At 35.4% G+C, this 25,122-nt stretch overlaps 2 protein-coding genes and 1 non-coding gene across 3 annotated transcripts; all 3 read right to left on the reverse strand.

Annotated features, from left to right (window-relative positions):
• Positions 1 to 315: 315 nt before the first annotated feature.
• Positions 316 to 374, reverse strand: MIR12297G-3 (microRNA mir-12297g-3). Its single transcript, NR_162820.1, has one exon. It is a non-coding gene; the product is annotated as a microRNA mir-12297g-3 (primary transcript).
• Positions 375 to 3,544: 3,170 nt separating this feature from the next.
• LOC100028935 (olfactory receptor 4K2-like) lies at positions 3,545 to 4,507 on the reverse strand. Its single transcript, XM_001378799.2, has one exon. The coding sequence runs from the start codon at positions 4,505 to 4,507 to the stop codon at positions 3,545 to 3,547; it is 963 nt and encodes a 320-aa protein (XP_001378836.2).
• Positions 4,508 to 18,281: 13,774 nt separating this feature from the next.
• On the reverse strand, positions 18,282 to 19,214 carry LOC100028946 (olfactory receptor 4N5-like). The gene has a single exon (XM_001378807.2). The coding sequence runs from the start codon at positions 19,212 to 19,214 to the stop codon at positions 18,282 to 18,284; it is 933 nt and encodes a 310-aa protein (XP_001378844.2).
• Between the last annotated feature and the right edge of the window lie 5,908 nt (positions 19,215 to 25,122).

Here is a 25,122-nt window from a genome sequence, read left to right on the forward strand (position 1 = left end):
AACAGGGGGTGTCTTATAAAACACCCAGTGGCAGTGGTGGGCTTCTCAAAGTAGAGACCCACCGCTGATGTCACAGGCCAGATCACTGCTATCCAATACCTGTATACAGTACTGGAGGCAGTGCTGGGCCTGTGACACTGTATACCGCTGTCTGGGATAGTGGGGGCTACAACGCTGGCTATGATGGGCCTGTCACACCTTGCACAGGCCCATCACCGCCACCACTATACCAGGCAGCAGTATACACAGTGCGGAATCCCCTTCCCCCGGATCACTGCTCACCATGATGACATCTTCCTTTATGCATCCACTTAATCCTTTGCATGACGCCTTGTTCTCATTCAGTTACTCTCAGAACAAGCCGCCACACAAAGGATTATGTCACCGAAAGTACATGAGCTTTGTGGCACCGCCACATACAGTGCTCCTGGCACTGTCCACTAATGAAAGAGGTGCCCCTTCCAGAAGTGCGGTGGGGACTGAATAAATGGCCTCAGGGGGCCACATGTGGCTCATGGGCTGTAGTTTGGGGACCCCTGCTCTAGATTTAGTGATTAAATGTATCAATGTTGCAGAAAGTGTTTTACTCTCAAAGATACTAAAGGAAGTAGCCTTTTGTAAAAAGTAAAGCCTATTTGTATTTAAATTATTTTTCTTTAAATTTCTATCCTTAATATTTCATCATGGGATGAAGATAAGCTTGAGGTCTCTAACATTTTTCTAGGGCAGCACAAACTGGAAACTCTTACCAAACTGGAAAGGCAAAAAATAGGCCCAGAACTTAAATTCACTTTAACAAACCATTATTTAGCAGTTATAGTGCCCCTATAACTAGATGAACAAAAAGAATCAAACAACAAAAAAGACAACCCTATTCTCAAGGAGCTCACATTTTACTGTTGACTGCTACCTTAGAACTAATATAACTAAGTGTGAAGTGGTTCTTTAACAAAAAGGATTGATACCAAATATTTTTTTGAGGAGGAAGGATTGGCCAAAATAACTCCTAAAAATTGATAAAGCATCACAGTGTTGTAATCTTATCAATGGAGAAAGCACCCACACCAGAAAAATAACTGTTCTTTGAAGAATTAAAGTAAACAAGATAAATGTATTAAGGATGAGACAAATGCATAAGACTTTCACTCATTTTACACTCTTTTTATGATTAGCCATGAGACAGATAAATATTTATAGCCTAGTAGAAAAAATACAGTCCTGAAGGGCAAGAGATCCAGATTCATTTCCTAACTATTTAAACTTTTAAAATTAAAAAAAAAAATCCAGAAAATGTAATACTTCACAAAACAATTGGGGTATACACAATGTAATATACATGATAATTATATGACCTTATGCAAAACCACAACTTTGCAGTACCACTACTCATTTCTCAAATAGGAAAAATTACATCTGATCCGAATATGAGTCTCAAATTCAATAATGTATGGGAAAGTGATTTTAAAAAAATTCACAGCACTATAGAATTATAACAGGTATTACATCCATTTCTCTCTAGCTTCCCATTGTACTCCTTGAAGAGAAAGATTTTATAATGCTATCATGGCACTCACTAACCATGAATATGCTAAAGATCACAGAACTATGCCTTCTTTAAGGCTGTCAATCTAAGTAGTCACATACGCTAGTATTTACTTTTACAATTTATATGAACCCTAGACTATGATTTATTTGATCGAGAAAATATATAAACATATAAAACTAATCATATCAATAGAAAACTGTAAATAAACATCTTTTGTAATAATTTTGCTTCTAGATGTATCGGCATAACCATTCTTTTTTTGGAAAAATGCTTGAAAACTAATTTTAGACATTTAAATGCTCAAAGATTAAAGTAAAACTGCATTATCCTCTAAATTGGACGCCTTTTTTTTAATAGTATACATTTGGGTTTTAGAAAGGTAAGGTGGAAAGAGCATCAAATTATGATTGGGAATCCTGAATTTTAATAATACTTTTACTATTCAGCTCTGTGTGACCCTGGGGGATTTGGATAGGTCAGTGTTTCCTAAAATGACTGAATCATAGAAAATTTTCAAGCTGAAATACAATGATATTCTAGAAATCCTGGCTTTGAGTTGTAAGGCTATGGCATACCCCTGAAATAAATTAGATTGGAAAAATTTGGGATTATGATAGAGAGAAATAAGCATTTTTCATAATGAAACATTGTTGCATATAATTGGTATTTTTGACAAAAAACATGACTTAATATCCTACAGAGTTGTGAGCAAATAACCTTAGAACATGAGCTATGATTTCATATTTCAAGAACTAAATGGGACATTAGGGATTATTTAGAACTCTCTCATTTTAGAGATGAAGGAAAAAACTAACAAAGGTAGGAAGTACTAAAAGTGGGTCTTAAATCTATGTCCTCTGACTATAAACATGCTGCTCTTTCTGCTACACCAATTTACTATTTTAGCAAGGGAAAACACTTCTACCTCCAAAATCTCACAGAGTCCTTATTTGGATCATATTAAATAACAGGAGTTGGCACTTTGGAAGATGCTAAGTTATTTGATCGAAGATCCCTATCAGACTAAAAGCACACTGACAATAATGCCCATAGTCCAAAAATTGTATTTTAAATCAAAATCCCTAAATTTCATATGTGTGCTACTGGGATTTCATAAATAGGAAAAAGAACTATATTTATAAGGATGTCAATATAGTAGCTTTGTGACATAATTTGTGGCAAATAATTAGAAACTGAGGAGATGCCCATCAATTGGGAAACAATTGAGCAATTTATGGTATATAATGTGATGGAAAACTTTTGTATTATAAGAAGTGTTGAAAGGTTAGTTTCAGAAAAACCTGAGAAGACATATAAACTGATGCAAAGTGAAGTGAGTAGAACCAGGACAATAGTATACACAGTAATAGCAATATTGTAGAGATAACTGAAAGACTTAGTAACTGATCAATACCATAACCCACCACAATTTCAAAAGACTCATAATGAAAAATGTTATCAACCTTCATTTAGAAAACTATTGAACTCAGAGTGCAAACTGAAACATTTTTCTTTCTTTTGAAAAACAAATATGATTAATGCATAAATTATTTTCCCTGGTTTCATATTTGTAATGAGTTTTGCATTTCCTCAATTTGGAACTAAAAATAAAATTTATTTTAAACTACAAGGAGTAAGGTTTCTCATTCTTCTCTTTAGGTGGTTGCCTTAAAAATGTTTTTGATAACATCTGAATTGCATTTATCCACAGCAAGTGATCATAATAGAAGTAGTGTGGCATTATAGAGGGAGATATGACAGGAGAGAGTTCTAATCCTGATTCTGGAAATAACTAGCTATATAAAAGTCTTTTAACCTTTATGGGACTTGGGTTTCCCATCTTTAAAATGAGATCATTAGACTAGATAATCTTAAATTCCAGCTCTGTATAGTGCCTTGTCATGTAGTCTACATTTAATAAATGGCCATTGGATTAAAGAAAATCAGTATTATCTTAAGTTTGGAAAACAGATGTTGGGTCACAGACAAGTGTTTCCTTCATTGTACAGGGTATCTTGGAAACTGTGCGGTTTTCCGGAAGTTAATATATTGGTTGCTCATTTTCCTCATGGCAGCTTTCACCTCTTGGTTCCTCAGAGTATAGATGAGTGGATTCAAGAAAGGTGTGAAAATAGTATAAAATACAGAAAGAACCTTGTCCACAAGGAAGTTGGTAAAGGGCCATACATAGATGAAGATGCATGGTCCAAAGAACATGAATACAACTATGAAGTGTGCGGTACAAGTAGAAAGTGCCTTAGATGACCCACCAGAGGAGTGCTTCTTCATAGTAACCAAGACAATGATGTAGGAGGTAAGCAAAAGCAGGAAGCTGACCAGTGCAATCATGCCACTGGTTGAAATCATGAAGAGCCCTAGGACATAGATATCTATGCAGGAAAGTTGAATAACCAAAGGAAGGTCACAGAAGAAGCTGTCTACAACATTAGGACCACAGAAAGGCAAGTAGAGAGTGAAGGCCAACTGACTCATTGTGTGAAGGAAGCCCACTGTCCAAGAAACCACCACAAGACCGAGACACACACGTTGACTCATAATGTTTGAATATCGGAGAGGTTTGCATATAGCAATGTATCTATCAAAGGACATAGAAATAAGTAGGACAATCTCAGTGCCAGTGAAGAGATGCAAGAAGAAGATCTGAGAGATGCAACCTTCGAAAGAAATGGTCTTACGATGAAAGAAAAAGTCCATGATCATCTTAGGTGTAGCAAAGGAGGACAGACACATGTCAATGAAAGACAGGTTGCCAAGCAAAAAATACATGGGTGAATGAAGTTGTGGAATAGATATAACTGTAAGCAAAATGAGACAATTGCCTAATATAGTCACCACATATAAAACAGAAAATACCACAAAGAAGAAAGCCTGAAGCTCAGGAGAATCAGTTAGTCCCAGCAACACAAATTCAGACACCCCAGAGTAATTGGCAGCTTCCATTAATGTTGCAGACATTGCTTTGTAGTATCCTGTAAAGAACAAAAGAAATAGAGTTGAAAAAAAATCAAAGACAACCACAATTATATTTTAGAGAATAAACATGATATTGATGCTCATGATCTGGTAAAAATAATAAGTACTATAGAAACTTAACAAACAAAATCAGATAATTAGTATTATATTCCCTGCCTTCAATCTGCTTTTAGGAGGAAGCAAATGAAACAAAATAAAACTTTAGGGAATTTATTTTTAAAATCAACTTATAAGTATAGGAAGATCAAGCTGTAATTTATTGCTGGGGACAAATATTAGCAACCATATGAAAAAATGCTCCAGATCACTAATAGTTATAGAAATGAACATTAAATTAACTCTGAGGTTCCATCTCATATCCATAAGATTGATAGATATGGCAAAAAAGAGAAAAAGGGAATGACATCATTGGAGACGTTGAAGGAAAACAGGTAAACTAATGCACCATTGATAAAACTGCAAAATCAAGATAGCTGTTCTCTAAAACAATACGAAACTATGCCGAAAAAATCCCTCTAAACAATGTATAGCCTTTGAACTAGAAATACCATGATTAGATCTATATGACAAAGGACACAAAAAGGAAAAGGACACATATATGCAAAAATATTGATGGCAGTTCTTTTTGTAGTGGTGAATAATTGGAAATGAGAAAAACATCTATTGGGGAAAGACTGGGTAAATTTTGGAATATGAATGTAAAGGAAAATTGTTGCACCAAAAGAAAGAACAAAAAGTACATTTAAACCAAAAAAAAAAAAGCAAACAACCCAAAACTCTATATAATAGAGATTGTTTTATATACAACCCCCTTTTTCTGTTTTATTATTCATATGCAAGTGGACATTTTAGTTGTTTGTTAAGCTCAGAATAAACAACAAAATAAAAATATATGTTGTGTGAAATAGAATGAATCACTAGTCTTTTTAATCTTCCCCAAACATCTTAGCCTTTGTGATCTGCACAGAATAAAGAAAGATGAAAGTCTTGATGCAATTCCTAGAACTCTCACTGAGCTTAGAGAAATCACTTCATTATTTAGCTTCATGTTAAAAGCAAGTTTCCTTACTAGTTTCACTCATCTTACTTTCTGTTTGAGGGGACAGAACCATGGGAATATTGACCACAATCAAATGTAGAGAGCCATTATATAAAACAAAAATTGGTTCCTGACCATGTGTCAAGAAAGAGCCAAATTAGGTAATCAAAGAGTAAAGAGTTCAAGGATAGGTATAATCATAGTCTGGGCATCCTCCTACTTTCTGCTATGATCTGTGTGGTATGAGACTTTTGTAGATACACAAGAAAAACATAACCAGTTTTAGATTTTTTAAAGATATATACAGAAGATGGAAAGTAAATCTAGATCACAGAAGATGAACATAAGATTGTGGGTTTGTCCAGTAAAAATAGGGGAAACCTAGTGGCACAGTGGACAGAGTAATGGGCTTTGAAGAAGATTCATCTTCTTGTGTTCAAATCTAGTCTCAGACACTTACTAGCTCCATTATGCTGGACAAGATACTTAACCTTGTTCCCCTAAGTTTCTACATCTATAAAAGGGAGCAGGAAATGGCAGGCCACTTCAGTATCTCTACCAAGAAAACCCCAAATTGGGCCATAAAATATTAGACATGACTGAAAACTACTGAACAACAAACCAGTAAAAATTATTGACAAGAATAGTAAATCTGAGGGGCAGTTAGGCAACACAAAGGATAGAGTACCAGACCTGGAGTCAGAAGTTCCTGGGTTCAAATCTGGCCTCAGATACTTCCTACTTTGTGAGACCCTGGGCAGGTCATTTATCCCCAATTGTCTAGCCCTTGCCATAAAAGGATAAAGTTTCATGGGTTTGAATAGGCTGATAGTAACTAACAGAGAGGAGGCAAAAGTACTCAATTATCACATGTTTTCTCTACAAAAGAAGAATGGCCTTTACCCTGAAAGTGGTAGTACAAAAGTTAACAAATGAGGTAGCTGCTCAAGCTAGTATTAACCCTGTTCTATAAATGAGAAACCTCAAGTGGCTTGTCTGTGGTTATCCAAACTAGGGAGAAACTTTTAGAGAAATATTGTAGAATTCGATCCAGAAAGAAATTTTAATCATACCCCAAAACCCTTATCTTACACATTAAGGAGCTGAGGCCCAGAAAAATTATAGGTTCATAGATCCACAGTAGCTGGGACTTCAGAGGCCATTTGATTAAGTTCCTTCAATGTATAGACAATGGAAAAAAGGTCCTGAGGAATTTCTAAATCCTGAATCTCAATACTTCAACACTTCCAGGATCTATTATTTCATCAGTGTGAATACTCATTCTACTGATGCACAAATCTAACTTCACTACAACTTAATAGATGGTCTTCAAAAATTTCCAAAGGGGCCATCCCAGAAAGAATGCTGAGTGAGAGGTTACATTTAAACCTATTATGACATTGCCAACTGGAAACATCATGCACCAAATACAGTTAAAGAGTAGCGGTAAAAAAAAAAAAGATGAGTTCTAATAAAATGTTTCTTACAGGAAAAACAACAAAAAATATTTCCACGATCCCCATTTCCCACTCTAGACCCTGAACCTGTAGTTCTGCACAGCTCTCCTCCTATTGACAAATATTTCAAACACATTTCCCATCCATTCAGATAGGATATGTTTGTGACTTCATCTGGCTTCTGTGCTATGGACTGAAAATACTATGAAGATGAAGAGAAGATGATGAAAAGGCCCAGCAAAAGTCATCATGTTTCAGTGTTATATAGATCAGAAAGGTTGGAATTTCATATAGGAGGTCTGAGTAACACCCTCACCATGTGCCTTTTTTCTAATCCAACAGCTAAGAAGCCATCAAATAAACAAACAAAAATAATAGATGGGAAAGGGAAAATGAAATATGTATAAGGAATTCATAATAGGGAAAATGTTGGAAATATTGAAAAAATTTGTAAGTAAATATATACTCCAAGTAATTAAATAGAAAGGAGTAAAGGAGTCCTAGATAAAATTCCAGGAGAGAAAAATTCTGAAGGATATTGATTGAAATAGAACCTCAGAAAGGACAACGCAGAAGCCACAATAATGCTGAAAATGGCTGAAAAAATGAAGAGAAGAAATAATTAGAGTTCTTAATTGGAAAAGAAACTTGTAGACAGAATTGATAGCTTAAAACAGAAGCTAGTTGATCTTGGCAAACAGTGGACATCAAGAAAAGAAAATGGAGAAATGGAACTTAAAAATAAAACAACACAAATATATCAGATGAAACTTAAAAGATGAAAAGCTAGAAAGGTACACTTATTATCCACTGTCAAAAATACTTGGCGTGGAAAAAATAGTCTCAGAGAGATATTATGAGAATTATTGACCTCCAAAAAAAAAAACATACGAAAACAAAAAGTTAAATACTGCATTTCAGGAAATCATAAAGGAAAAACTACCCAGAAATACTGGAGTCAGAGGGCAAAGTACTGGTTGGTAAGAATTGTCAGATCATCAAGAGAAAGGAATCTAAGGTTAAGCTCATCTAGCCATGTGACTGAAAATTCAGAGCTTCTAGGGCAAAGGGAAAATATAACATTTATGGATAAGTCATGTACTAAGGAATTCCAGACATTATTATCTACCTCTATTTATCAAGAAAGGAAAGAAAAAAAAGATGGGATATGAAATGCTAAAAAGCTAAGGAAAATAGATTCCAACTAAATAACTTATCTTCCAAAAGTGAGTGATGAAGGAAAAAAATTACTATCAATGGAAATTATTATTTCCTGATAAAGAAAAGCACAGCTGACCAGTCTTTTAAATATAGATTAGATGGCACCAAAATAAAGAGAGGAAAGATAAATTAATTTAAACTACAACAAAGTACTAAGTAATGATCTACTGCTTATATTCCAAAGGGAAATAAAGACATCTATTTTGGAGCTAATAAGAGGGAAAGGAGTCAGACTACAGGTTTGTATATTCCAAAAATATACAAATAAAAATACCCTGTGGAAGAATTGGAGAGGTGGAAGTTATTAAAAATAACTAGAGCTCCACAGATGAATATAATTTAAATGCAAATGTTGGAAGTGGTTGAGCAACATAAATCTTATAAATCTCTTTTTTGTCTACCCTTTTCAAAGGAAAGGCTTTGTTTTTATTGTAGAAGTACAATACTGTTAGCTAAGAACCAGGCTTGGGGAGAGGGAAAAGGCAGAACAATGATTGAATTTCGTTATGTGATTGTAAGAGAATGTCTTTAAGCAAAACAAGTTATATATATACAAAAAGTTCATTACAAGAGGGAGAAAAAAGATGCCACAAACTTCATTGATCCTGATTGGAAGATGAAGATAAAAGGAAATGGAAGAGATTAAGTTAAAAAATTCTAAGCAAAAATGAACTATTAATAACCTTGGAAGTTTTCTTTCTTGTATTTGTTTGGTTTTTTTTTAAAGATGACTCAAAGGATAGAAATATAGCAGGATTTGAGGAGGGAAAAATAACTGTAACTAGAAATGAAGTAAAATCCCATAGAATGAGAGAATGGACTATTGTCCATTAGAAAGAAAAACATAATTTCTTACATGCAAAAAGACACTGAAAACAAAGATTCACAAAGAGCTCACCTAAGGGGTTGGGAGTAATTTGTTTTGTCTTATATAAAATTTATATCTGTCTAATAGAAAGGTAAACAAGAAAGAATTAGGGATATAAGGAAATTGTTAATAAAGTTAGGTATGATAGCAATTAATAATGGGATTTTAAAGGAATAAATATATTATCAGGATCATATAACATTTTTATTTTTTTAACTTTTTTATTTTTTATTTTTATGTTTTAACTTCTTTATAAAACAATCAATTGCTAGGGCATAATGAATTCAAATATATGCAGAAATATTAAATATATACCTTAGTGATCATAAGATTTGTTTGTAGTTAATTAGGGAAATATGAATCAAAGACAAAGATTTAAATGAAAATTAAATAATGTTATGTTAAACAAAGAGCAGGTCAAAGAACTAATCATAGAAATGATGAATACTTAATTCAAAAGTATAATAATGAGACTGCTTACCAGAATTTCTAGAATGCAACTAAAGCAGTCCTTAGCAGGGTAAAATCTATATTTCTAAATACTTTCATTTTTTTTAATGAGATAAAAATTATGCATGCAACTAAAAATATAGTCAGCAACAAAATCAATAACCTTCAAACAAGCACAAAAGTAAAAATGCTCAAAATAAGAGTAAAAAGAATGCTGAGTTTGAATCTTGACTTTACAACTTATTCCTTGAGTGACCCTGGGCAAGTAATTTAATTTTCCTAGGTATCAGTCCCCTCATCTATTGAATTAGAGTAGTAGACTAACTGATCAGCTAGGTCCCTTCTGGCTCTAGATCTTATGACCAAACAAAATGTAAACATCTTTTTTGATATTCAGAGTTCTCAAAATTTTGATCCTGAGCTGCCATCCTAACCTTATTTCCTAGTACTTCCTTACACACATTATATATGACTAGACTTGTCATTTTATTTATCCTTGTTATACCCTCTCCTACCCTTTCTACCTTTGTGTTTGCTGTGAAATAGTTTACCAACTCCCATTTCTACATATTGGCAATCTTTTCCTCGTTCATGGCTCAGCTCAGGTGCTACTTCCTTTGCGAAACCTTCCCCTGATTCCCCTAGGGAAGAAACCATCCCTCTTCCCTTAACTATCTCTAGCAGGAACCTGAATGGTTCTTGGAACTCTTCTGTACACTTAGTCATTGTCTAACCTGTATTCAAGTTGTCTGCATCTGTCTACATATCCACACCTATATCTTGTCTACATCTTTCATCTCTTACATTATTAGCTTCTTGGTAGCAAATACTGTCTTTGCAATTAAAAAAAAATGTATCTTTCTTTTTTTTAGCATTGCATTCTTAGCACTCACCACAGTGTCTCACACAGAACAGGTATTTAAGGGGTTGGGGGGTGGGGAAGTGTGATATAGAAGAAAGACAACTGAACCAAGACATACAAGATTTGGCCTCTGGTCCAAGCTCTACCATTTATTTACTATGAAATCTTGGGCCAATCACTTACCTCTCTGTGTAGTCATTGGTCTAGATGATCTCACTGGTAACTGAGCTCTAAAATTCTGTTAAAAACTTGTTAAATTAAGCTTTTTCAATTTCTGAAATATTGTCCATGGTAAAACATAAAAGTCAAAGATATTTCATATGTTTACTTTTCTCTGTCCCAGAAAATCATAAGACTTTATATCTAGAGCTTAAAAGGATCTGAGAGATTATCTAATCCAACTTCTTTATTTTATAAGGAAACTGAGGCCTAAGGAGGTGACTTTCTCTAGGTCTTTTTGGTAACAAGTGAGATTCATATCTAGATCTTCTGACTTTAAATCCAGAAACTGTTATATTGCAGCACATAAAACTAATTATCACTGATGGGTATGAAATTTAGTTTCATTTTAAAGAATTGGTGTCATTTCACAGCATTTTTTTTCTAGTCATCAGCATTCCCCAGGCTCCCTGAAAGTGCTATGAAATATTTATTCAATAGATTAGATAGCCAACATAGTTAGCCAAATTCCACCCAGTGTGTCTAAGAGATGAGATAAAGCTTTCTCTTTTCATTCCTCCAATTTATTTACATCTTATTTCACATTTTTGCCTCATGATTTTATAAATTTGTCTCAGATCTGGTACCATTTGATATTCCTATCTGATATGAACCAATTATATTTTGAGACTCCCCAAAAAGGATAGATTCTGGTAATTTTAGAATGAAGTGCAGATACTGTGAAACCTGGCTCTTTCCTAAACTAAAGCACATTGGAATCATAGAATCATGGTCTTTTAAGAGGAGGTTATACAATGGAAAAAGCACCTTCTCTGTAGTCAGAGGACACAAGTCAAATCCTGCCTCTGATAATTCTTTTCTCTGTGACCTTGCTCAAGATACTTAACCTCTCTTGGTCTCGTTTTTCTCAACTATGAAAAGAATGAATTGGATGAGATAGCCTGTTGAGGTAGCTTTCAGCTCTACATTCATGATCTCTTGCTTAGAGGGACCATTTATTCTAACTCTAACTTGATAGATGGAGGACTATTGACCTACATCCCGCCTACTTGAATGCCTTTAGTGTCTGAAAAGTCAGCATATTGCTAGGAGAGCAGGGGCAGCATTTTTGTTTATTCTAGGCAAGAATCATTTCCCCAGTCTACTTTGAGGAAGTATACAATGAGCAAATTGATTTCCAAGTTATTTACTATATCTGTGGCCATTCCCTACTTTGCTCATCAGAATTGTCAGCTCAGGCACCTCTGCCTTCATGAAGCCCTCCATGAATCTTCCCCTTACTAGGGCTCATCCCTTTCCTCATTTTCTTGCTTTATACCTATGTACTCACATACTGTTGAGGACAAGGAATGTTTTGCTTTTGTCGTTGTATTCCCAGAACCTGTCACAGTTCTTTGCATATTTATTTGTACTTGCACATTACATGTACTTGATTAACACTTATTTAATTTTACTTTAGAGTTATCACAAAATAAATGTCAGAGAAAATTTTCTAACAGTGAAATTATGATCATTTATACATTTTTAAAAATTGGATACTTTCTCTCCTTCATATGTATCTATGGAGTTACTACCTCCCTTTGCATAGGCCTAACAACAACTGATTAAAAGATAGTCCATGCCATTTAAGAACAGTTGTATTTATTAAGAAGTCCTCTCATATTGAGCTAAAATTCTGCCTTTGTGTAACTTCCATCCATTGGTCCTAGTTCTCTCCAGAGTTAAAAAATATGAATTTAAGAGTCTGTCATAGATCTACTTCTTTATCTTAGACTTAAAAAAAAATCATTGTGGGTGAATGTATTCTATTTTATTTCCTTACTAAATATTGTGCTTTACTGTAGAATAGTATTTGGAGTCAGGAGATGGGTTCAAATATGGACTTTCTACTTACTACCAGAATAACTTTAAGGAAATTACAATCACTATGGAACTTGGTTTTCTTATCTGTATAAGAGGGTGACTTTGCAAATCCCTTCCAGTTCTAAATCTCTGATCCTTTGATATGACCTTTTAACCTTAATTGATCATTTGCTCTTCTATACTTAAATTCAACTTTAATTTGCCTCTTTGAAATAATAATTTACAATATTTTAATATAAATATTTACTTCTCACCTTAACACATATCTGAGGTAAACATAGAATAAGTTACTGAAAAGCCAGAGAAACTATGAGTACCAAATGAGTCACTTTGGCCAGGAAGACAGGAAAACTGGCTTCTGTCTCCATCTATGCTCCCACCTTTCTCTGATAAGGGATAAGGCCTCAACCTATGGGTTCACTGATATGGAGAATTATCAGATGAAGAAGCTCTCTCTACCTGCATAGGTCACTACCTTCTCTAGTCAATAGTCTTTGAGAGTCTTTATAGTGTTTGGAGGAGTTAAATAACTTGTCCAATGACAGGGACACGATTTGAACCCAGGTCTTCCTGACTGAGGCCAGCTTTTTACCCCTCAATCCCAGCTGCCTCCATGACTGACTGTGGCTTGGGAAGAGAGGAGGAAGAATGGACACTGTATCTGGAACTCGGTTTTTTACCTCTGTCACAATCAGGGTATGGAACTATTTCATTGTTTATATTCTATCAAGCTCTGACATTCTTTGCTTCTGTTTGTGTACTCACATTTCAGTTTTCCTAAAAATTAACATGAAAAGAGAAAGACTGAATCCCTGTTTCATTATTTATTAATTATTCACCTGAAATTAAGGTAAATATACACTGTTCAATATGCAATATGCAAAGGGCATTTGAGGCAGCCTTAGAGTTAGCAAGACTTGAGTTGAGTTGAAGTCTCAGCTTGGGATGCACATTGTCAGTGTGTCCATGAATTAGTCATTTATCTTCTCAGTACCCCCTGGCCACTCTAATGCTATAAGCTGCAGAATGGGCAATAATTTGCATTGCCAGAGAAATCATAGTTCTCTGTATTTTTAATGTGCAAAGCACTGTGCTAGGCTCTGAGGCTATGAAGAACAACATGATAATTTCAACTTCATGAGAGGCCCTGGAGGAGACACCTGAAGTCCATATAGGCTACTATCTGCTCTACCTAGACAGATGGCCAAGACCGAATCCTTTCTCCTAGTGAGTGCCATTGTTCTCGCTACTTGCATGCAAGCTCGCATTTAATAGATGAAAATTATTCTTGCGATGTCAAGACTGAATTTTAGTCAGCAGATTATCAGTCTAAACCACAATCCCATTTCCACATCATGCAAACATCTCAGCTATTCTACTTACCAGCTATACAGGGAGAATTAGAAGCATCATATAGTCCAGAAATCACCAACTTGCTGAAGACATTAATATTTCTGGTAAGCAACAGAAGCCTGGAATATGAATATATACTCAGTCCTGTCTTGGAGTGATAACTGGTTGGAGATGATGACCTTTTGGAGAGCAGGGATTAAACATTGCATTCAGTCTGCCTTGGGAGTTATTAAAACTTTTAGCAGGCTTTTCCCAGGGTTGTAAGAAATATTGGTGGATTTCAGTTATTAAATATGAGGGACGCCAAAAAGCTTCTTGGCCTCCGACTGTCTCCTCATGGATCTGGCCATAGTGTCAAAAACAAAACTAATAAAAATTTTCTACTTTGTGCTCTGAAATTATATTTCCCCCAAGTAGTTTAATTAACAGTTTCCACATTAATAAGAATTTATTTTCTTTCCCTTTTCCCACCCACTGAGCAATAAAAAGGAATAAAAATCATAATAAGTATGTGTAACAAACAAAATAAATTTTCATAATGTCCATTTCCAGATTTTTACATGTCAGTCTCCATTTTAAATTCATCACCTTTTTGGAAGAAGGTAGGTAGCATGCATTATCTTTTGCCATATCTTCTGAAATTGTTCTCTGAAATGATCTTCTTAAATTCTTTTTCATACTGATAAGAGTTTTCAAGTTTTTCAAAATCATTTTCCTTTTTCTTTAATCACAAAGTATTTTTCTCTATCATCTACTGAAGAGAGAAGGAAGGAAGGGAAGGAAAGAAGGGAGAGAGGAAGGAAAAAGCATGCTTTCTGGAAAAAAATTATTATATATATATGTATGTATCCATATATATGGTTTATTACCTTAGTGTGAGATGAACAGCATTATTTTTCAGACTTCTGGAATCAAAGTTCATCAGAGTTCTTAAGTTTTTCAGAATTGTTTGCTTTAACAACATCAATGTTATAAATTATTCTTTTATATTTTTCTTTATAATTTTTATTTTATTGCATAAATTATTCTCCCAGTTCTGCCTCCTTCACTCTGCATCAGCTCAAAAAAGTCTTTCCAATTTCCTCTGGAATTGTTCATTTCATAATTTCTTATATGCAATAATAGTCAATCACTGTAATAGACCATAACTTATTTAGCAGTTCCTCAATATATTGGCACCCCTTAGTTTTTAGTATTTTGCTACTGTGAAAAGAGCATATTTTATTATATCCCAGGAAGCCTACAATAAAATGTCGCAACCTCTTTAGAACAGTAACACATTAGATTCTTAATAAATACTTGATTTGTTTTGTTGACATATTAAAATCAAGTCATTCAGAAATGCAATAATTCAATATTTAAAAATTGCTTACTATGTGCAATGAACTATTCAGGGAATTAGATGGCAAAGAGCATACACAAATTCTAAAGAATTTATAGTCAAACAGAAGAGGAAAGTCATCTATTTATAAACATTTATAAAAACAGCATAGTGATATAATGACAGAGAGATATAAAGTACATTAAGGAAGATTTGACGTTTTTGTCATCTTTTTCAGTTGCAGGATATCAAACTTCATGTAGGAAGTGACCCTTGAGATAGGATTGTTTCAGGCACAGGATAGGTATGTCCTGTGTATATATAGAAAGATGGAAGAGTTTAAGATGAGATCAAATTAAAAACTAGCAATTCAATTTGTCGAGAGTTGGAATTTGTGAAGGAAAGGCCAATCGAATGAAATTGAAACAAATTGAACTAGAGTTGTGACATTGTTAATGAAGAGCAAGACATGAAGTAATGAGGACTTTACAACAGCAATGATAATTGGCATGTATATACTGCTTTAAGTCTTGCAAAGCACTTAACATTCTATCTCATTTGATCCTCATAACAATCATGTGAGGTAAATGCTATTATTATCCCTATTTTACAGATAAGAAACTGAGGCTAGAAGAGATTAATTTGCTCAGAGAATAACAGCTAAGTGTCAGAGGTAGGATTTGAACGCCTTTTTCTAACTCAGATTTCATCAGTCTATCCATTGTGAACCCTTACAAGGGACTGTGGCAGTAGAATTGAAAGAATTTGACAAACAGCTGGAGACAGAGGATGGGATATATGTAAAGGGAGGGGGAAATGTACATTATTAAGTGATAGTAGTGCTCATTTGGGTCCAGCCATTTTATCCTGAATACAGTTTAGTTTGTCTGATAAATACTTATGACTTGAAAAAACACACAAAAGGGCCCTTAGGACACAGGAAAATCATCTTTTGATGAGGTAGAGGCTGGCGAAAAAGAAGTGGACAGCTCACAGAATCCAAGTGACCACTGAAGTACCCAGAGCACCCAGCAACAGATATATGTAGATGCCTAAGATGTACATATTTGTGAATTGGGTCTACAATGCCCACCAGAAAATAAGGAGGATTAGACTATACATATGATCCTCAAAATAGCCAGTTAATTAAAAATGAGATAATTCAGCAAATCCTTTTTAGAATAGTAGATTGGCATTTCATATGCCAATATGCATTGGCAAAAATAAAATGAAAAAAATAAGCAATCTTGTGGTTATATAAAAATTTCAGGTTTCAATAAAAGAAAATGCACTTTGGATAATGAGATATGATGTCCTGTAGGTATCTGGGCAACGAGGGACATAGCACACAAAGTACAGTGTATGGGGCACTGAATGTAGAGTTGAGAAGACCTGAGTTTGAATTCTGCTTTAGATGCTTTTGCTATATGACAATAAGTGTGTCACTTAACTTTTCTATACCTCAGTTCCCTTAAATATAAAATGAAATTGGTACCTATTTCAAAGGGTTGTTGGGAGAATCAAATGAGATAATATGGGTAGTGCTTTGAAAATCTTAAATAGCTATTAACTCCAGACAAGATCTCTTTCTATGTCCTATGGACAAGGCATCCAGAATTAGGTTTTTTATTCTTTACTTTTTAAATTAACAAATTTTATTTTTATCACTTAGTTGTAAGCCATGAGTTTTGTTGAAATGGCCTAAGAGCTATTACTTGGAATTTGCATCAGAGATCCCTAGTCAACTTCCATGAGTAAATATGGCAACACTGTAAGTAATAGTTGTCTTGAAATGACAATGTAATCCCCTTTTCAGTCACTGAGCCCAAAGAGCTTCTAACTCAGTGGATCTTAAAATGAGAATGTCTCTGCCATTTATCACTTTTTTTACTTATATGCTAAGTGACTCAGGACACTTTAAAACTTTCCCTGAATCAGTGGAAAGGGGGTTGATTCCCTTCCCTCCACCTTTGAAGCATGACAACTTGGGGACCTGGCATCTAAAACACAGAATGATAATTGAGCAATTCCACAAATCTCAAATTCCTAGAAAAAAAATAGCTATCCTATACCTTATATATAATGTACATATTGACTCCCTCACTTAGCAGAGACCCTAAGCATGAGTCATATTTAAGCATTAAGTGGTTCTCCCTGGGTCTCTGAGTGGGGTAGTATAGACCTAGAGAATTTGAAAAAATAGCCCTTTGGGAAACATTAGGATCACCCAAGATGGAACCTAGTATGTGTCCAGAGCTAAAGAGATGTAATCATAGGGGGAGGTATAGAAATTGGATACTGCCATAGTTCGTTATTATTATTAGATTTTAATAAAACAGACACACAAAAATGTGAACTCCCTAAGGATAGATTTTTTTTGAAGCTAACATAAAAGGGATGATAGTTTAATCATGTATAAATCAGATTTAATCAAAGCAATATTTGTGATATCTCAGTGCCCAGTTCATCCAAACATAGTTGCTAGATCATAGAACCAACCACCAACTAATTGGCACCATCTCATATTTGAAATGATGAAAAATGAATAGTGATAACAATAATAACTGGTATTTGTTTAGTGTATTTAAAGTTTTCAAAATGCATATATTTTCCTTATTTGATGTCCCAAACAATTATATGAGGCAGATACTACTGATAGAATTATCCCATTTGAAAGATGAAAGGGAAGCCAAGGTTCAGAGGTTAAGTAGCTTGTCTTTTGTCACCTCTGAGATGGAATTTGTGTGTCTTCTTGATGCCAAATCTATTCACTATGCTTTTCTTCAAAACTATCAGTTAGGACTTTACAAGTCTCCTAAAGAATTAAATCTCTCAAGAGCACAAATAAAATGAAAACAGTAAGCTATAAAATTAACAGTAAACTGACAAGTTTCTGCTTTCTTCCCTCTTCCCAGGTCTCTATAGCCATTAACTTTTTGTTCTATTAAGATAAAGCTGCGTCTTTGGTTCTAGGGATGTCACAAACATGGCATCTTAGAGTATGATATGATTTTTATAAACCAATGTCCTCTTACTGGATGTTTAGGTTTTCTGCACCAAATTAAGAGAGAGTATAGTGGTAGTGAGTGAATCTCCGCTAGAGATATCCTGGGGAAGTGTCCATTCTTCATTCTACTCCACAAAGGACCTGCCTGTTCACCAACTTCTTCATTGAAGACTTCACTTCCTGGTTTCTCAGGGTATAAATCACAGGATTCAGCAAAGGAAAAATGACAGTATGAAAGAGGGCAACCACTTTGTCTGCTGGGAAGGTCCTAAAAGGGCGGGTGTAAATAAAGATGGCAGGTCCAAACATCAGGAATACAATGATAACATGGGTGGTACAAGTGGACAAAGCCTTGCTCTTCCCCTCAGAAGAAGATCCTCTAACTCGGAAGAGGATGACTGCATAGGATGTCAGCAAACCCAGGAAGCATAGCAGGGTGAGCAGTCCACTATTGGATACCATCAGAAGCTCTACCACAAAGGTGTCAGTGCAGGCCAGCTTGATGACCTGTGGGACATCACAGAAGAAGTTGTCCAGCTGATTTGGGCCACAGAAAGGCAGGCGAACAATGAGAGCCACCTGCACAATGGAGTGTGTAAAACCCCCAATCCACAAGGCTAGCAACAGAGCATAGCAGACCTGGCGGTTCATGATATTTGCATAGTGTAATGGTTGGCAGATGGCAATGTAGCGGTCAAAGGCCATCACAACAAGGAGGAACATCTCACCTGCTCCAAGAAAGTGCAAAAAGAAGAGCTGGGTGATGCACCCTTGATAAGTGATAGTCTTCTTCTCATACAAAAAATCTACCAGCATCTTTGGGGCTACAATAAAGGAATAAGAAGCATCCAAGAAAGCCAGATTTCCCAAGAAGAAATATAGAGGTGCTGTGAGAGCAGGATCTGATCTGATGGTGATGATAATGAGGAGATTCCCAGGAAGAACAATCATGTAGAATGAGAAGATTAATACAAAGACGAAGAGTTGAATTTCCCGAGATTCAGTTAAACCCAAAAGAGTAAATTCAGTTACTGTGCTGTTCTCTTGCTCCATCTGCTCAACCTAGGGAAGATTGAGGAATGGGAAGCCATTATAGCTCTTTTAGACTCCTCTAATGCTAGAACAGTACCCTGGATTCCAACCCTTTGGTAAATTTATCTGTGTTTCATTTCCTAATGGACAAACTGAGGAATAATGAGTTGAAATTAAAGAGACCAATTTAGTCTCAACATAAGAAGTAATTCCCTAAAACAACTGCAATCATTCATCTCAGGAGATAAGACTGCTTTCACTGAAAGTCTTGAAGACATTTGTTGTAGCTATTGTAGATGGGATGGGTCATTAGATACCAGTCAACCTTGATGGCCTTTGAAACTCTGAGATTCTTTGAACCCACCTCCCACATAGTTATCTATAATCTGCCCTTCTCTCTGTCCATTATTCCTTTATCTACCAACCAAAAAGCATATTCACTGATTTGTTCATACCCAGGGACTCTAGAATGCCCCAAACTGGCATTTGCACCTGCTGAGCAAAAGTTTACAGGCAATTTTAAAGCTCATTTCCTTTTTCAAGATCTAGTTTTTGCTAATGTTTTGTGTCTACTGCTAAATTGGCATACCTAGATTTTAATGTTCTTCTTAGCCCCAGGTTCATGAATTGTATGTTTAGATTCTTTTTGTTATTGCTTAGATTATCCTTTAATATCTATATATCCTCCTCAGACCTTGACCATCTGCCTAACCTTTTATTGGATGAGAGGATATAGATTTAAATTCTACTTTTCTTTGTATTTTGTACCAGTGTGACTTGTGGACATTAACTTAACCTCTCTTATATGAGGTTTCCCCATATGTAAAATAAAGTGGTTGGACTTTTTGATTTTGAAAGTCTCACATTGCTAAACACAATGTCTTTTAAAAGGAACATAGGATAATAGAGGAAACACTGAATTTAGAGAGAAGTCCTGAGTATTCTTATTTACCAACATTAATCTCATATATGGGAAATATAGGGAAAATATAGAAATAGGTGTGTCTCAGTTTAAAATAACCATATTCTTATCTGCTGCTAATCAGTAGGTACTGTTTTATCTACTATGTTTAGGAATTAAAATTATATTGTTTCTTAGCCTCTCTTTGGGATTTAGAAAATAATTTATTCTAAGCTGGAAGAGCTCAAATTATTGGTGAGGGAGTCAGGCACTGGGTATGGCCCATGACACATGTGCCAAATAACTTTTAACAGATAAGAGTGCTTCTCATGATATTCCATTCCTTGGCATTTATGTAACTTCAAATGTGCTATGGATCATAGAACTAGAGAAAAGATATTGGGACACCAAAGAGCAATGATGGAAACTGGTAATGGAGTGTGGACAAAGGATGAAGACATTTGGAAATATGCCTGAAAAGTCTACAAAATATTGGCATTCTAGAATATACTAGTTGATAAACCTTAATTAAACATTAATAATAAAAACATTTGGAGGCCAGTAAGATATGAAGAATAATGGCAGAACAGAACCCTGTTCAATGGTGAAAAGATTTTTTTTTCAATCCTGCTTCTGCTGTCACTTAACCCCTCAACCCTAAGCAATTCTCTAAGACTCTGAGTGTATTCTTTGGTGAAAAAGTGTTTGCATATTGTGAGTAACCACCCTTAGAAATCCTAGACCTAGTGCTAGAAGAGATACCAGAGACTAACTAGTGCGATTGCTGCATTTTGTAGATGAAAAAAAGCAGGTCTAAAGAGCCTGTGACCTGTCCAGTGATCAAAGAAGTAGTAAGTGATGTAATGTAAAGGATGATATCCCATCTAGACAAAACACAAAGTGAAGCCACTCTCAACCTGGCATTTCAAATAGCCCTTTAATGTGAACAAAGAACATTTTTTTCACAGCAATCTTGAGGAGGTCTTTGGAAAGCAGTATAATACAGTGGAAGTACATTGTTTCAGATCTTGCCTCTGCCATACCTGTGTATCTTCAGGAAAGTCATTTAACGTTTCTGGCTATCAGTTTCCCCTACAATAAAATGAAGGAATTGGATAGAGTGCTATTAAAGGTCCTTTCCATCTCAATTCTATAAGTATTACCACACCAAATTTATGGATGAGGAAATGGAAGTTCAAAGGGTACTTTCCTTCCCATTCTCCCTAGTCTACTTATATTGGTATTCTCTCAGTGAGCGTTACCCTGGCAACCAAGAGGAAGAAAATGACCAGGTTTGGGCTCTGGGCTCATGGGGTCGACTTGTTTCAATCTGATCATGTCTTTCCCCTTAAATGATATCAATCTCTGATGACTGAAGAAGGAAACCAGGTGGCTGGTCTGTGCCTAGAGAAGATCACCTCTGGCTCAGAAACATACTGTTGCTGACAGGAGGAGAGGGGAAAGATCATGGATGCAACAATTGAGAGAATGAAAGCTTATTGGGCCAGGCTGTCACTTTAATTTGCTCAGGTTGCACATTGGCTTCAGTGTGTTGCAGATGTCTCATTTACTCTGACACCCCCTTAGAAATAAAATGAGAAGGGGAAGTGCATATTTGCAGCTTTCCATGATGCAGTCACAGTTTGATGGTTTTTGGAAAACCCACTGGTGTCAGCTGCCTTTGAAATGTTTCTGAAAGTGACAGGGTCTGGGTTGGAGACATCCTTCCTGCACCCCTTTATCCTTTTCTTGCCTATATCTCAACTCTGGAACCTCAAAGATTACCTGTGGCACATTGGGACAGTGAGAGGAGCATGACATTATAAGTTATTCTTGGGGTTCCAGGAGGAAAAGCCCTTTTGGTGAAGGGCTCCCAACTCCTTCTCACATAGTTGGGGAAGCAGCAGGGTGGGGCAGGGAGGATGAAAGAGTTGGCCTTCAAGTCAGCTTTCACTGGAGAACCTCTTGGCCAATCTGGTTTTGTTATCTTCCCACATCATTTACTATATCTTATATCCTACCATCATGTTATAGGTGTCAAACTGTACTTCCATGATGTGGGAAACGGATGCTGCAAAGGAACAGTATTATAACTATTCTCAGTTATAAATTAGAAGTCTGAAGAGGAATTCTGGGTAAAGGAAACTGAAAATGAAGCAAATTGTGAAGGAATTCACATGATTTTCATGCTACCTAGAAATCTAAATTCCCTCTTGTTGAGGAGATAAAATATGGCATTGTACATTTCCTTTTTAAAGCACTGATGTGACACTTAATGAACATTCCACACTGCATGGATTCAGTGCATGTTATTTTCCCCTTTGAAATTTTACATTTCTTTTTTGCAATGTACTCTGAGCAGTTAATACAACAAACATCTTAGAGCCCTAAGATAAATATTATTTTATTTCTGTTAAAATGAATTTCTTTTTTAAAAAAGACATCACATAATTAATGAATATTCAAATTTGGAAGCAAATTAGGTCTCCTGGCTATAGATTCAGCACTATTTTCACTCTACTACATTGCCTCATTTTCATTACCTGTAACGATTACTAATGTCTGACCCTTCGGTTACCAGGCTTTTGGTTCAGAGGGGTCTGACATTTGTTACCAGCTGCCAACAGGGCCACTCTGAAGTCATGAGAGAGGAATTCCAAGCATATACATGGTCCCAAAGGGTAAGATTGGTGTATGAGGTCTTTCCTGCTGCAATAAAGTTAGAGATCTTTAGACCAAGAAGAAGCCTCAAAGATCAGCTGGTCCACTTCACAAATAAGAAGAATGACATAAATCATAACATCTCCAAAGAGGACAGAGCCCGTCAGAAACTGACTTTTTCTAAGGATGAAAGCTACAGTCTCAGCTCCTGCAATGTGAATGTGTCTTCTTTTCTCTATTTCTATTTTGTGCCCATTCATTTATATTCTTTTCATTCTAATGACCCTTTGACTCAATTCTTGTCCTCCTTCCTACATCACTCTTAACATTCGTATGGAGATATATATGTTATATGGAGAGGCAGATTTGTAAGCCCCTATAGATCCAATAGGACTAATTCCTGTAATTTGGTCCCAAGGGTGGTTGGACAAACTCCAAGTCCATTATCTCCAGATCTACTTCCAGTAAAGAAGCTGCTCTTCTGCTCTGGATTAATCAAGGAATAACGGCGATGATGGTCTTGGAGAGGAAAATCTGTGCTAGTTAGGTGGCTCAGTGTAAAGAGAGCCAGGGCAAGAGACAGTAGGTCCTGGGTTCAAATTTGAACTCAAACACATCCTAGCTATGTAACCCTGATCAAGTCATGTAACTCAAATCGCCTAACCTTTATTATTATTCTGCCTTCAAACTAATGCCTAACATTGATTCTAAAATGGAAGGTAAGAGTTAAAAAAAAAAAGAAAACTTACAGATCTACCACTGGCACTGGTGCCAATTTTGCCACCTTTTTTTCTCTTGTAACAAGCCCTGGAGTCAGAGAAAGAAGACCTCAGTTCAAATCCTAACTCAAATGCTGAATAGTTATATATTTTTTTCCCTGAAACTCAATTTCCTTATTAGTTAAACTGGGGGAAAATTATAAAAAGTTCTTGTGGAGAAATTGCTTTATAAACATTGAAGCTATATATAAATATGAGATATAGGGTTTTCTTCTATAATCACTATTGTTCCACCTCAGTATGCAATTACTCCTTTCTTTTTATTTCTACATATTTTTCTTCCTTCTCACTCCATTCTTCATCCCCCAAATTCCTGAGTTCTTTTTCCATTCTTTTTCTTAAACACTTTTTTGCATTAATATCTCAGATAGAGTCTTATCTTTCCTCTCAATCGCTTTATAATACTTTTCTTCCTGCTTTTGTTTCTTAGTCTTTGCCAGATAAGATAGGTGAGTCAGAGAAAATTTTGTCCCAGTAAAATAGTCTAGAGACTAGAAAAGATAAGAAATATCCTCCTCTACTCCACTTAGCTCAAAAAGCACCCCATTCTTAATCTCACTGAATGTTAGTTTTTTCTTATATATAAAATAGTTTGTAAATATATATATATATGTATATATATATGTATATATATATAAATGCATACTACTTTTTAAAAGTGACTTTTGGAAAGCTCAAATGAAATATGTCTAATGATTAGAATTCATGGTCCCATTTTGGGGGTATTATCCTCTCCCTGTCCCTGGTGCCTCTCCTCTCCATTTTCATCTCAAATATTCTAATAATCTTTTGTTCTTTCACAAAAGATAATGAAGAGTAGTACCTCAGGTTAATCATTTTTTTTAACAATAAGTGTACATGGGACAGCTGGGTGGATCAGTAGATAGAGAACCAGACCAGGAGATATGAGGTCCTAGGTTCAAATCTGGCCTCAATATGATCCTGAACAAATAACTTAACCCCAATTGCCTAGCCCATATAGCTCTTCTGCCTTGTAACTGATACTTGGCATTAATCCTGAGACAGAAAGTAGAGGTTTAAAAATAAGTGGTACATGCTACTTCTCTCTGAAGAATTTAATTTTGGTGTCTTTTCCTTAATTGTATGAGGAAAGATTTTGAACCCCATGAAAGAAATCCTGTGAACTTGGATATTTGACAGAGGTAAGGATACTTGGAAGGAACCTCTAAAATAACACCTCATTGTTAGTAACTAACTTTACCATTCATAAGACTTTCCCTGAAATAACTCTGGCTTCCATTCTAAAAACCTATGTCTATGAATATCCCTTCATATAGTCCTTTTTAATCTAACCATTTCTCTTACTTACTATTCCTATCTCCCAGTAATGTTTTCATAGCGATAACCAGATATTTCCCACCTCTTTAAGTCTCTTGCTCTTTTCATGTAGAAAATATATTCAGTCCAGCTTTGAAGACATGGCAGTGTCACCATACTGATCACCCATGAGTTTGCTTTCAAATATCTATCTTCCTTTAGATATTCTCCTTAGACTCCTAAATCCACCTTACTTACTTGTGATGTAATGGAAAATATGCTTTGGTATTTGGTAATAACTCCACCCTGA

This window comes from Monodelphis domestica, chromosome 1 (assembly GCF_027887165.1).
Source record: "Monodelphis domestica isolate mMonDom1 chromosome 1, mMonDom1.pri, whole genome shotgun sequence".
Lineage (NCBI taxonomy): Eukaryota > Metazoa > Chordata > Mammalia > Didelphimorphia > Didelphidae > Monodelphis > Monodelphis domestica.